Genomic DNA, 14,939 nt, shown 5'->3' with positions numbered 1-14,939 from the left:
ATCAGGATAAATTCAGCTGTGTGATTTCTCTCAGGAGGGTTTCTGACTACTTTCAAACCTCTGATTGATTTTGAACTTTTTATTTCCTACTTTATATTTTCCCACCATTTATCTTCGCCGGACTACCATAGACAGCACAGCTCCAAAATATTCCTGACTAAACCTACTTGTATTCCTCTCTTCCCTTTATTTCTGCAATCAGTGGCAACCCCGGTCACCTCATTATCCAAGAGAAAACCTGGGAATTACCCTAGACTCCTATCCTTCTCCCTAGTGCCATATGTCTTCTGTCCCCAGATATCATCTGTTTTGCTCCTTAACATATCTAGAACAAGTTCCATTCTCTTTAGAAGGTCCCTGCTTTGGTTTCTCCATTCATCATTTTTCATTTGGATTATTCCAGTTATCTCTTAACTCTCTTCCCTACCTCATCTCACTCCCTCCAATGTATCTTCCGCAATGCCTCCGGCATGAACTTTCCAAAGTCTTTCACTGGTGCCAACTCTTTGACACAAGGCCCTCCCTGATGTGACCTTTGTTCATCTCAGCTCCTCAGCTGCGCCCCAGGCTCCAGTCATGCTGAACTGGAGTGCTCTCCATCCCTTTGGTGCTGAGTTTGGTTCACAGGGCTTTTGTGTTCATATCTGCCTGGAAAGTTCTTCCATAATTCAGATTAAGTTCATCTCTGGGGAAGTCTTCTTGGACTCTTAAAGCTGATTGATGATTCTCCTATGAGGTTTCTTACCGTTGTACCAGTCAAGTGCAGCTTTGTAATTTATTTCCCCATCTGCCTTATAAGCTGGTGAGTTCTGAACCAGGGTTAAGTGTGGTGATAGTAGAGTTCCACATCCAGTGACCTCTGTTTGTTGGCCACCTTCAGGATAGATCATGCTAACTCACAGAAGCGGTGATGACACAGGGTCGATCAGTAGCGTCCAATGCCCAGCCTCTGCAGCAGGAGCTAGGCATAGAGCCTGGGATCCAAGCTAGTGGCAGTAGGAATCTCTGACAGGCAGTCCTACAGTGGTCTTTGTTGCCTCCAACTTTCTGGCTTTTTTGGAGATTCTGTGAACTGCACAATATATTTGAATAAAATTTTTTTTTCATTTAAGCAATACTATTGGCTTCTGTGGTGTGCAACCAGGAGCTCTCACACAAACTTCCAAACTGGCTGCTGCTGCTAAGTTGCTTCAGTCGTGTCCAACTCTGTGCGACCCCATAGACGGCAGCCCACCAGGCTCCCCTGTCCCTGGGATTCTCCAGGCAAGAACCTCCCAACTGGGAGAGCCCTCAATCAGGTCAGCCCACTCTTGCTGTTCCCAGTCCCTACCACATGGGGTCGCTATGGAGAAGCTGGCTCTCTCCTTGCCCCACTCTGGTCCACTCCTCTGCGGTCTCCCGTGACTGTGCAGACTGGTCCATTGAGTTGCCACGTGCTGCTCCTTCCTGGGTCAGCTGAGGGTGCCCATATGTGGAGTTTCCCAGCTTGCAGCCCTTAGTACTCTTCTCTTTTTGCTCATAAACAGATATGTGCTAAAGGGGCATGTGCTCCAAGTTGGCTGAGCTGTTGTCCGGCAGGGAGAAAATCTTTCTTCCTTCTGCTGGTGGTAGTAAAGTACTGGTGTCATTTCCTACTGGAAATGCAAAGTAGCCTCTTCCTGTTGGGATCTGTACTATTGATTGATACATGGAATGGTATGTGCGTGAGGGCTTCACCTTCTGATCCATAAAATGGTGTTTTAGAACACGCCACAAATTCTTTGACACCCCTCCTGTTCAGAGATGGGTTATGTTTCTTCCCCTTGAACCTGGTCCGGTCTTTGTGATGGAAGTGAAGCTAAGCTAAGCTAAGCTTTCCAAGCTAGCTTTAGAAAGCCAGTGCAGGTTCTGCAGGGTCTCTTGAGACACTTGTCAACTGCTACGTAAGAAGTCTGGTGACCCCAGGTCACCTCGTTGAGAGCTCATGTGGAAAGACCTCATAGAGAGAGATGCCTGAGAACCCCAGCTGCTGAGTCTCCCAGCCCAGCCACCAGACACCAGCCATGAGTAGAGAAGCCTTCGAGATTATCCCTGTCTCAGCCCCGTGTGATGGCAGCTGTATGAGAGGATGGAGGAGCTACCTAGCCAGTCCAGTCAATCCCCGGAGGCAGGAGCAAAATCATAAACAATTGTTAGGTAATCACTGCTTTGGGGGCCTTTCTTTCACAGCTGTAAGTAACCAGATGCTCTCTTGCATTCAGTGACAAAAGGAATTAAAAATGGGCAGCATGGGAGGGAAGGAGGAATTACTGCTTCACAGGGTAGTTTCAGTTTGGGAAGACAAAAGATTTCTGGAGATGGCTGCATAAAAATGTGAATATGCTTAATGCCACTGAACTGCACAGTTCAAAGTGGTTAAAATGGTCAAACAAACAAAAAAACTTTATTTTACTAAAAATTTTAAAAGGAAAAAAAAATTGGGCAATAACTGATTTTGGAGTAAATGTAGAAATGGACATTCATATTATTAAAACAGCTGGAATCTATTCAGAACTTGTTCTGGCTCTCAGGTTTTAAAGGTAATATTTATGTGAAAAAATAGACCTCTGTCTTCAGGATGTTGGCAGCTGCCCTTAAAAAAAAATAACAGTAAAAGCAGCGAACACTGTTTATGAACAAAGTGCTAGGGATGCTGATAAAAAGACAGAGTCTCCTGTGTCTTGCAGTGTAGTGGGGGCCGTGGGGTGGTGGGTGGGTGGGTGTTTTGGGGAAGGGGTAGACAAGTGAAAACAGAATGTGTTGGGTGATGACAAGCGCTGTGGTGAGATTAAAGGAGGCTCATGGGATAGAGAGCAACTGCATGCCCAGTGTACGTTGAGGCCATAGCGGATTTACTAAGGTGGGAAGAATAGGTTAAAGAATAGGGGTAGAGTTTGGGGTTGGCCTTTCTTTGGAAATGCTATCAGGTATCCAGGAGACATGTTAAGTGCTCAGTGAGATGCACAGTCCGGACTTCTAGGAAAGGTCAGGGCTGGAGATACAGATTTGTGTGGTGCTGGACTGTGGTGGAATTTAAGAAGGACTTGTGAAATAACGAACTAAAAGTTTTCAGGAACTTTGAATACTTACAGAAACAGAAAAATGGGACAAGAGCTGTGAGGTCCATTATTTTCCTGTGACAAGTATTATGACAATGGTTTTACTGTAATATGTAGCTTCATTTTCTCAATATTCCAGTTTCCTTTTTAAAAGTGGGAAATGAGACACAAAAAAGATAGTAAATTGTCCAGGGCCAAGCCATGAGCAGGTGGTAGAGTTGGGGTTTGAACCGGGCTTATGGGAATCCAATGTCCTTCCACTTGCTAAACCTTAGTACGGTCAATACAACACTCCCAGTCTTCCCCGGTGTCCAGTGGTTAAGGATCCGCCTTGCAATGCAAGGGACACTGGTTCAATCCCTAGTCCAGGCAGATCCACATGCTTCGGAGCAACTAAGCCTGTGGGTCGCAACTACTGAGCCCACAGCGCTGCAACTACTGAAGCCCTGGTGCCTAGAGCGTGTGCTCCGCGGCAAGATGAGAAGCTACTGCGGTAAGAAGCCAGGGCGCCGCAATGAAGAGTAGCCCCCACTCGTGGCAACTAGAGGAAGTCCACATGCAGCAACAAAGACCCACAGTCAAAAAATGAATACATACATCTTAAAAAAAAAATTACTCCTGAATGAACAGATTATCCAGGTCTCTTATAAATAAAATAAAATATGTATGCTTGACTGAAATATTTATTTGAGGATTATACAGCAAAATCCCAAAATGGCATAAAGAGACCTTTAAAAAATGTCCCATCAAACCGCCTCTATTTTTTCCCTTGAAGAAGTACTAATTATTCAGTATTATTTCAACTAAAATGGAGCTCCTGAGAGAAAAAGAGTAGAGAGAAGAGAGAGATCATAGTTTTACAAATTGTGCTGAGAAATAAGAGACCTTCCTACATGATGACTAATCCAGTCAAAATAATTGGCCACTTTGGTGTAAATGCCCGGGAACTCTGATTTTCCACAGTTTTCACCCCAACTTACAACACCCCAAACGTAAGTCATATTGTTGACATCCTGGCAGACTAAGGGGCCTCCAGAGTCCCCTTTACAGGCATCGATAGAACCATCATCTGTACCTGAGGAAGATAAGGGACAAAGAAAATCACACATTTACTTCCGTTGTAAGGCTGTTCTTCCGCCAATGCCTGTACTGACACGGGCTTTCTTTTTCTTTTTCTCAAGTTTTTTGTTTGTATTTTTTGAATGTGCTGTGTGGCATGTGGGATCTTAGTTCTCTGACCAGGGATTGAACTCCCACCCCCTGCATTGGAAACATGGAGTCTTAACAATTGGACCTCCAGGAAAGTCCCAAACACTGACTTTCTTACACTTCCCTAACAGGCAATAGCGATGGGCTCCCTTACAGAGCAGGCCCAAAGAGTTGTGGAAATGCATGGTGGGAAATACTGTGTCTTTCATTAATACTCATGCTCCAAGTTTAGCAAGTGCTCTCCTGCTTCCTCTACTTTGTGGAAGCATATTTCATAATGAGATGGCAATCTCAAAGTAGCAGCAACGGCTGAGTGGAAAAATAATAGGAGTACCTAGTACTCACTGAGTGCTTAATAGGTATTAATTGTTCACTGTTTTAATCCTCGTCACAACCCTGTGAGGGAAGGCTCATTAGTATCCCTATTTTAAGATGAGATAAAGCACAGAGACATTAATGAACCTGTCTAGGGTCATACAGCTAATAAGTGGCAGAGCCTGAACCTGAGCCCAGGGAGCCAGATTTCAGAGCTAATCCTCTTATCTGTGCAATTGTGCCTGGGAAGATTGTATGTGGTTCTCTCCTTTCGTGCTCTGAAATCCTTAGCTCCATTTTAAGATGGTGGGGTGGGGGGAGGCACAGGGAATGGTCTGTTTCCTTTCTTCTCACTCTTGTGACTTTCCAAGATTTTAAATCACTGTATCCAAGAAGTTGGGGCTTCTCTGATGGCTCAGCAATAAAGAATCCACCTGCAGTGCAGGAGACGCAGGAAACTCGGATTTGATTCCTGGGTTGGGAAGATACCCTGGAGGAGGGCATGGCAACTAACTCCAGTATTCTTGTCTGGAGAATTCCATGGACAGAGGAGCCTGGCAGGCTATGGTCCAAAATGTCACAAAGAGTTGGATGCAACTGAGCACACACACACATCCAAGAAGTTACAGAATGTCAATAACTGCCTTTTTCTATAATCCACTATTTGTAAGTGATTTCAATAAAGTGACCTAAATGCCCTGCCCTGGCTGGCACCCTGCCTTCAGGTCACCACCAGAAGTAGGAACTGATGTAGTTATATTAGGTGGTAGCACTAGCATCCCTGTGATATTGAAGGAGCGAGGGACAGGGATCATGAGAAGCCAAAGGGATTTCTAAGCAGGGAGAAATGACTTCCAATCGGATGCATTTGAAATGAGATCGTTTGGATTTTTACTTAGAAGTCTAGGTTTCGATCCTGAATATACCATTGCTTGTCTGTAAGACTCTGTTGTGTTGTTGTTTAGTCGCTAAGTTACCCGCCAGGCTCCTCTGTGCATGGGATTTCCCAAGCAAGAATACTGGAATAGGTTGTCATTTCCTTCTCCAGGGGATCTTCCTGACCCAGGGATCAAACCCACGTCTCCTGTGTCTCCTGCATTGCAGGTGGATTCTTTACCACTGAGCCAGCAGGGAAGCCCCTATAAGACTTGGGGCAACTTGTGTAACTGCTTTGCATCTCACTTTTCTCATCTCTTAAGATCACCAATGTTGCAGGTGAGGAAACTTGCTCAAGGTCACAAAGTAGTAATTGGTAAGAACTGGAATGTAAACCCAGGCAGTCTGGTTCCAGAGTCTGTGCTCTTAATCACCTTGTTAGACTGCTGTATCATGGCTTAGGGAAGATTTTTCCTCTGGGTATTAGATTGCGGGAACTTGAGCTAAGGGAAAGGGACTGAAAGAGTCTGATAATGCAATAGCCAGTGGTGGTTTATTGCTAAGTGGTGTCCGACTCTTGGCGACCCCATGGACGGTAGCCTGCCAGGCTCCACTGTCCAAGGAATTTTCCAAGCAAGACTACTGGAGTGGGTTGCCATTTCCTTCTCCAAGGGATCTTTACAGCCAGAGGCCAATGGAAAAGCTTGGAGGCCCAGAAAAGCTTGGAGGCTCAGTGGGGAGGACAAAGGTGTTGGTAGGGACTATGGAGACATCTCCCAGAAGCCACTTCGTGCTTACCTGCACACTCCATTTCTTTTTCAAAGTAGCGACCTGGGTAGAACTTTGAGCAGTTGTTTATTAGATGAACTTCACCCCACCTAAGTGAATGTACTCTTTGGTTACCTAAACGAAGTGAAAAAAACAAAGAGGCATTTAGAAGTTACAAATGAGGAATCTAAGTATTTACTTTCATAATTTAGTGAACCATTAGGAACATATAAGAATATATATATTCTTTAATACATATGTAAACTTTTGAGGAGAACTCACTAGCAAATTTAGTCATATACTGCTCGTATCCCATTTCTGTAATTGTCTTTCTAAAAATAGTCAAGAAGCCATATTGAATATCTGGCCTGGGTACTGTGAGATGGGCTTCCCTGGTGGCTCAGCCGGTAAAGAATCTGCCTGTAGTGCAGGAGACCAGGGTTCAATCCCTGAATTGGGAAGACCCCCTGGAGAAGGAAATGACAACCCACTCCAGTATTCTTGCCTGGAGAATCGCATGGACAGAGAGTTTGGAGGGGTCTATGGTCCGGGGGGCACAAAGAGTTGGACATGACCGAGTGACTAAGACACAGTTCACTGTGAAATGGTCCTTCTGGTCACTGAGTCTGGCGGCAAGATGGGGTGGGGCGGGGGGGACTAGAAATCTGTGGTCAGGGTCTTCTCACATAGATAGTTCCAGTCTTCTTATAGTCCCTTATTTGCTTGAAAGTCCTTGCTAGAGTGAAAGTGAAGTCACTCAGTCGTGTCCGACTCTTAGCGACCTCATGGACTGCAGCCTACCAGGCTCCTCCGTCCATGGGATTTTCCAGGCAAGAGTACTGGAGTGGGGTGCCATTGCAACAGCTTTTAAATACAAAAACTTAAAATGACAATACACATGAGGTTATTGATATCTACGAGTTTTTGTGTCTGTGAGGAACTCCATCTCCTAAATGATTTGAAAGTGATTGAAAGAGGATTTAGGATTTCCCTTTAAGTCACAGATTTGGGACTGGAACGTGGTCCAGGGAAAGAGAAGGACCAGGAGCTGTTGCTGATGACAGTTCAGGGAAGATGAGAAAGACCTAAGAACACAGGCTGATATACCTCAGGTATAAGGAGTGAATTTTTGTCCCATCTCCCCTCTTCCTTTTTCCCACCTTACAGCAGTTTTTATTTGCTCCAGGAGGGCAGGGGCTGGGTCTGATTCATTCACTGCCGCACCTAGCCTCATGCTAGTACCAAGTAGCTACTTAATAAATATTTATGTAATTAATGCATGAACTCGGTGATTCCATTATACAATAAACATTTTATGCCAAATGACTTGGCTCCTCAATTAATCTACAAATCTCTGTCTCTACCTGGGGACAGAGAGACCTCTGGTTTACCCTTCAAGGACACCCCCACAGATCCTACCCAGGGTGTTGCAGGCTAATATTCTTCTCTTCTGGGAAACAGAGGGAGTCACTAATGCTTTCTAACACATTCCTCCAACAAATATGGCAAATCAGGAAAGAGTTTCTTTTTTCTCCTTCAAGTCATACTTCATATTTGTCTTTTTTTTTCTTTTTAATATTTCTTTTTATTTATTTATTTGGCTGGTTCTCCCTGGTGGTTCAGTGGTAAAGAATCTACTTGCAGTGCAGGAGACCTGGTTTGAACCCTGGGTTGGGAAGATCCTCTGGAGAAGGAAATGGCAATCCATTCCAGTATTCTTGTCTGGGAAATCCCATGGACAGAGGAGTCCGGTAGGCTACAGCCCATGGGGGTCACAGAGTTGGGCATGACTTAACGACTAAAAATAATTTATTTGGCTGCACTGGGACTTAATTGTGGCATGTGGGATCTAGTTCCCTGACCAGGGATCGAACCCAGGCTTTCTGCATTGGGAGCTCAGAAACTCAGCTACTAGACCACCAGGGAAGCCGCTCAAGTTAATCTTAAGATGACTGCCTTCTTCGGGATAAGAGCTTTCCAAAAATTAGCAATTTATTATTTCCCCTAACTCGGGATAAGCCTTCCAAAACTGGGAGCTCTTATACCACATGAGTGATTTCTGAGCCTCAGAGACTGTTTCCTGCCCTGAACTCTTGTTTTGTATGCTCCTTGAAGCCCCCCTCACGGTCTGCTGTCTGGCGGTGGCATTCATGTCTGATGGCACCATGAGTCCCTGGAGAGCTGACCTGCGTTATTCCACTTTGTAGCCTTAGCACCTCTTGTTTGTTGGCTATGTCCATGGTTTCCATCAGTGAGATTCTAGCACTTTAGCATTACCATCTTGCACTCACAGTTAGGGCTCAATGAATATGATGATTAAAAAATAAGCCAACGTACAAGAACAAATCTACTTTCTTATAGAAAATACATGGTATAGGAGCACATGTTAAATGCTGCATCAAGAATACAATAAGCAAATTTCAAGGTGTGGGAATTCTAAAATAAGAATGACCGAGATTTATTTAAAATAAATACATTCTAAATAAAAAAAAGATGTAACTGTTCTAGATTAAAGAGGTTTAAGAAAAATAGCCCCTGAATGCAATGTGTAGACTTTGGATCCCAGTGGAAATATGTTTTGTAAGTGTTTTGTAAATGATTAAGGCATGTTCAACACAACTGGTTATTGGATGACATTATGGAATTGTTTTTATTAGGCAGTGCCAAAGAATGATCAAACTACCACACAATCACACTCATTTCACACGCTAGCAAAGCCATGCTCAAAATTCTTCAAGCCAGGCTTCAACAGTATGTAAACTGTGAACTTCCAGATGTTCAAGCTGGTTTTAGAAAAGGCAGAGGAACCAGAGATCAAATTGCCAACATCCACTGGATCATCAAAAAAGCAAGAGAGTTCCAGAAATACATCTATTTCTGCTTTATTGACTACGCCAAAGCCTTTGACTGTGTGGATCACAATAAACTGTGGAACATTCTGAAAGAGATGGGAATCCCAGACCACCTGACCTGCCTCTTGAGAAACCTGTATGCAGGTCAGGAAGCAACAGTTAGAACTGGACATGGAACAACAGACTGGTTCCAAATAGGAAAAGGAGTATGTGAAAGCTGTATATTGTCACCCTGCTTATTTAACTTCTATGCAGAGTACATCATGAGGAACTCTGGACTGGAAGAAGTACAAGCTGGAATCAAGATTGCCGGGAGAATATCAATAACCTCAGATATGCAGATGACACCACCCTTATGGCAGAAAGTGAAGAACTAAACAGCCTCTTGATGACAGTGAAAGAGGAGAGTGAAAAAGTTGGCTTGAAGCTCAACATTCAGAAAACTAAGATCATGGCATCCGGTCCCATCACTTCATGGCAAATAGATGGAGAAACAGTGAAAATGGTGTCAGACTTTATTTCTTTGGGCTCCAAAATCACTGTGGATGCTGATTGCAGCCATGAAATTAAAAGACGCTTACTCCTTGGAAGGAAAGTTATGACCAACCTAGACAGCATATTAAAAAGCAGAGACATTACCTTGTCAACAAAGGTCCATCTAGTCAAGACTATGGTTTTTCCAGTGGTCATGTATGGATATGAGAGTTGGCCTATCAAGAAAGCTGAGCACGGAAGAATTTATGCTTTTGAACTGTGGTATTAGAGAAGACTCTTGAGAGTCCCTTGGACTGCAAGGAGATCCAACCAGTCCATTCTAAAGGAGATCAGTCCTGAATGTTCATTGGAAGGACTGATGTTGAAACTGAAACTCCAATACTTTGGCCACCTCATGTGAAAGGCTGACTTATTTGAAAAGACCCTGATGCTGGGAAAGATTGAGGGCAAGAGGAGAAGGGGATGACAGAGGATGAGACGGTTGGATGGCATCACTGACTCAATGGACATGAGTTTGGGTGAACTCCGGGAGTTGGTGATGGACAGGGAGGCCTAGCGTGCTGCAGTCCATGGTGTCACAAAGAGTCGGACAGGACTGAGTGACTGAACTGAATTGACGAAGGGTTGGTTTTGTTTTTTTAAGTTTTCACCTGGTAAAGATGGTGTATTTGTGGGTGAAATTACATGGTGTCTAGGATTTGATTTGATATCCTTCAGGGGAAAAAAATAAATTCACTGTGGGGGAATATGTTGATAAGCTCCTATTGAGATTCAGATTGTTTCTCCACCCTTCAATGCTCTGCCCCTACCCTGAGAGCCTGAGCTGGAGGGACTGCCTCAAGAGTGAATTCGCCCCTGATTTCTAGCTGCTTTCCAACAAAGGACTCCAGCAGAAGGAAAAGGAGGGAAGGAGAGAGCATAATGAGATTGGGGCTGGCTATGACCTTCAACCTGAGGTCATTGCTTCTCACAAGGTAGCATGCTGTGCCCAAGACTCTCTCCTTCTGGAAACTTCTTCACCTTATACCTTCAGATCTAGGAAAGGTCTCAGTTCTGGGACTGTTTGACCTGGATTCCTGCACAGCCTTGTGGTTCCCCAACCTCCCACCCATGTTGTTATTAACTCCTTTATAAATAAACTTTCCTAATTATCCCATTGTGATTGTGATTGATTCAGGGAGCTAAAACATGAATGGGAGAATGTTGGTAACTAAAAACTGCATGGTGAAAAGCAGGTTTATTATACTTGTATCTCTACTTTTGTGATCACATATAAATGTACATAATAAAAGTTCTTTAAAAAGAAAACAGGGAATTCCCTTGTGGTTCAGTCGTTAGGACTCTCACTGATGAGGGCCCAGATTCAACCCCTGGTCGGGACACTAGGATCTGGTAAACCATGCAGTGCAGCCAAAATAAAATAAAATGTTGGTATTTTTAAAAAAGAACAAATAAAAGAACATAATACTCTCTGGATAAATTAATTGCTAATAAAATTTTAGCATTTTGTAAGTCTTGGGTATTCAAACATACCACAAATTCAGGTTCATTTATATGCATATTTTATACTTTTTTCATGGCTCAGCTGGTAAAGAATCTGCCTGCAATGTGGGAGACCTGGGTTCAATCCCTGGGTTGGGAAGATCTCCTGGAGAAGGGAACAGCTACCCACTCCTGTATTCTGGCCTGGAGAATTCCATGGACTGAATAGTCCACGGGGTCGCAAAGAGTTGAACACGACTGAGCAAGTTTCACTTTATACTTTTCAATATGGCAATTATAAAGAGTGTGTTGCAATAGGAGTCTATTAGGCAAATGCAGTGAAGCTATTTACAAAGAAAGTTTAAGAGACCAAAAGGAAGCTAAATTTCTAGGCTGACTTCAAGATGAGGGGACAAGTATTGTCTGAATTAATTCTAATCTGTCTCTAATTTAGTAGGTCTTTCTAATAATTTGCCCCTAAGGGATCACAATAAGCTGTGGAAAATTCTGAAAGAGATGGGAATACCAGACCACCTGACCTGCCCCTTGAGAAACCTGTATGCAGGTCAGGAAGCAACAGTTAGAACTGGACATGGAACAACAGACTGGTTCCAAACAGGAAAAGGAGTACGTCAAGGTTGTATATTGTCACCCTGCTTATTTAACTTCTATGCAGAGTACATCATGAGGAACACTGGGCTGGAAGAAGCACAAGCTGGAATCAAGATTGCTGGGAGAAATATCAGTAACCTCAGATATGCAGATGACACCACCCTTATGGCAGAAAGTGAAGAGGAACTCAAAAGCCTGTTGATGAAAGTGAAAGAGGAGAGTGAAAAAGTTGGCTTGAAGCTCAACATTCAGAAAACAAAGATCACGACATCTGGTCCCATCACTTCATGGGAAATAGATGGGGAAACAGTGGAAACAGTGTCAGACTTTATTCTTCTGGGCTCCAAAATCACTGCAGATGCTGATTGCAGCCATGAAATTAAAAGACGCTTGCTCCTTGGAAGGAAAGTTATGACCAACCTCGATAGCATATTGAAAAGCAGAGACATTACTTTGCCAACCAAGGTCCATCTAGTCAAGGCTATGGTTTTTCCCGTGGTCATGTATGGATGTGAGAGTTGGACTGTGAAGAAAGCTGATCGCTGAAGAATTGATGCTTTTGAACTGTGGTGCTGGAGAAGACTCTTCAGAATCACTTGGACTGCAAGGAGATCCAACCAGTCCATGCTAAAGGAGATCAATCCTGAGTGTTCATTGGAAGGACTGATGCTAAAGCTGAAACTCCAATACTTTGGCCACCTCATGCGATGAGTTGACTCACTGGAAAAGACTCTGATGCTGGGAGGGATTGTGGCGGGAGGAGACAGGGACGACAGAGAATGAGATGGCTGGATGGCATCACCGACTCTGTGGACATGAGTTTGGGTGAACTCCGGAAGTTGGTGATGGACAGGGAGGCCTGGCGTGCTGTGATTCATGGGGTCGCGGAGAGTCAGACACGACTGAGCGAGTCAACTGAACTGAACTGAACTGAACTGAAGCAAAGTATATCTCTTATTCATATGAATGTTCACCTCAAGTCATCTTAGAAGCTGAAAGGATAAATTCTTTAGGTTATCTTTCTCTTTGTGGGATGTTGGGTGTGAAGCACGGGGAACAGGGGAGGCCAGAGGAGAGAGGGTAGAGGCTGTGGGATCACTGACTCGAAACATGCTGCAACAATACCTTTGAAAAACATTTCACCTTTCATTCATATCATTCCAACCAATCCCTAAAGTCCATGCTACATGTACCCCTGTCACTGTTTTTTTCTTGGTGAATGGTTACCCCTCAATGGATGTTTCATTATTGCAGAGTACAGGTATCCTTGAAACTCTGGGTCAGGATCAATTACATAATTTGCAAAACCAAATTAAATTTAATTTTAAAAATTAAAACTGTGAGGTGGGTCCGCTGCACAAATGATTGAGAATCTCATGATGGTGACAGCAGAGTAGTACAGCAAGCACAAGGCCCTTTGGTGCCCAGAGCTTGGGGTGCTGGGCAACCACACAGGTCCTCTGCCCGTGAGGTGGCCCTGGCTGGACACACACTTTTCTGGATTTGATGCACTGTTTCTCTTTGAACACTGGGAGATTAGCTCCTATGCATTTCTCTTCCTATTCATTTTTCAACCCCAGCATTCTGATGAAGAAACTGTAAAACATACCTTTTTCTCGACCCCAGCCAGAAATGATGCACTTATCATTAGGCTGAAATAGGTATGGAGACCAGGGGACACAGGCAGGGACGGATTTACTCAATACACATTCTTTTTGGTTTGGGCGTTTTTTCATTTCAATCAAAGCTATGTCATTTTGGTAGGTAGTTCCATTGTACTTTTCATGGATAATAATTTGATTCACTGATTGAACAACTATCTGAGAGCCAGGATTTATCCAGTCTGTAAATGATGTCCATAAGCGGTAATGATGAATTCTGCTGACTCTGTAACAGATAGGAAAGGCAGAAAATATACTGAGTGGGGGTGGAGAAGCAAGTACAAACTGGACTTCTGATGCTTCATCTTTAAATTCTCCCCTTTTAAGGAGCTTTTTCATTTTCCCAGATTTTTTTAATCCTTGCTGCCATGAAGCATTGCAATGAAATTTTTCTTAGGACAGAATTAAAGTCAGTGGACAAATGTAGAAAGGAATAGTTCATCTACCTGCTAAATATTAGGGACATAAAGGTCTCACTACTTACCAGAGATGCCAACAGTAGAATGAGCTGGCTGCCTCTGAAGTAAGAGCATGGGAATTGAGGGTATTTAAGTGGGAACCAGAGAGCATCTAGCCAGGAGTGTGCTTGAGGAAGCAGGGAGTCAGAGCACAGGATCCCAGAGGCTCCCAGGGTGAAGACCTGGGAATCACCATTGTAATCTTTAAAACTGACTTCTTCCTAACTTTGCATTGTATTTATTTGCTCAAGAACCTTTACTGGGTCTTATTCATCTACAGACAGAAACCTGTGTTGAGGATTGTATCTGGAACACAGCAGCTGTTTTAAAATTTGGTTGAAATGGTGAACGGGTTAAATATTGCCTGTCCTTACACCTCACTCCATTTTCTTACCAATTTTCACCTTGTGGTTTCCAGCAAATTTGGCATCTCCTATCACTTCCTCAGGCTTCCCAGGTAGCTCAGCTGGTAAAGAATCTGCCTGCAATGCAGGAGACCCTGGTTCGATTCCTGTCGGGAAGTTTGCCTGGAGAATGGATAGGCTATGCACTCCAGAATTCTTGGGCTTCCCTGGTGGCTCAGACAGTAAAGAATCCACCTGCAATACGGGAGACCAGGGCTTGATCCCTGGGTTGGGAAAAGTCCCTGGAGGAGGGCATGGCCACTCTAGTATTCTTGCCAGGAGAATCTCTATGGACAGAGGAGACTGGTGGGCCACAGTCCATGGGGTCTCAAAGAGTCAGACATGACTGAACAACTAAGCACAGTACAACTCACATCACTTTCTCAGGGAAACACCTTACCGTTAAACAGTGGTGTCCTAGGAGCTAATGAGGTGTTTAGGATGTTTTCATTTATACTCAGTGTTTTAAGAATGCTGTACTTCATATTAGTTTTGGTTATATTTCAGGATCAGAGGTCCTGAATATTGTTCAAAGGTTAACTGTTCATCCATTCAATTTACTTAATAAATATTTAACGCGCCGAGTAAATGTGGGTAAGCCAATTAGAAAACAGACGGTATAATCCAGGAGAGAGGTGGGAGCATGGTGATAGTGGAGATAAAAAGAAACTTAGGGAATTAAATAACTGGCAATTAAAAATGCCATCTGGAAGAAATCGTAGTACATATA

The 14,939-nt window shown here is 43.7% G+C and overlaps 1 protein-coding gene across 2 annotated transcripts in view; it reads right to left on the bottom strand.

The window, feature by feature from the left end:
• Positions 1-3,742: 3,742 nt before the first annotated feature.
• Positions 3,743-14,939, bottom strand: part of CFI (complement factor I) — a 57,576-nt gene continuing 46,379 nt past the window's right edge. For both annotated transcript variants that reach the window (XM_088836177.1, XM_088836176.1), the window contains 3 exons: positions 13,296-13,573; positions 6,276-6,380; positions 3,743-4,152 (listed from right to left, as the gene is read on the bottom strand). In XM_088836177.1, the coding sequence (XP_088692303.1) occupies positions 3,935-4,152; positions 6,276-6,380; positions 13,296-13,573 (601 nt within the window). In that variant the 3' untranslated portion in view covers positions 3,743-3,934. The remainder of the gene's footprint in view (positions 4,153-6,275; positions 6,381-13,295; positions 13,574-14,939) is intronic.

The sequence above is a fragment of the Moschus berezovskii genome, chromosome 5, assembly GCF_049115385.1.
Source record: "Moschus berezovskii isolate FMDL1 chromosome 5, NW_MosBer_1.0, whole genome shotgun sequence".
In the NCBI taxonomy this organism is placed as follows: Eukaryota; Metazoa; Chordata; class Mammalia; order Artiodactyla; family Moschidae; genus Moschus; species Moschus berezovskii.
This window is presented reverse-complemented; position numbering and strand designations above follow the sequence as displayed.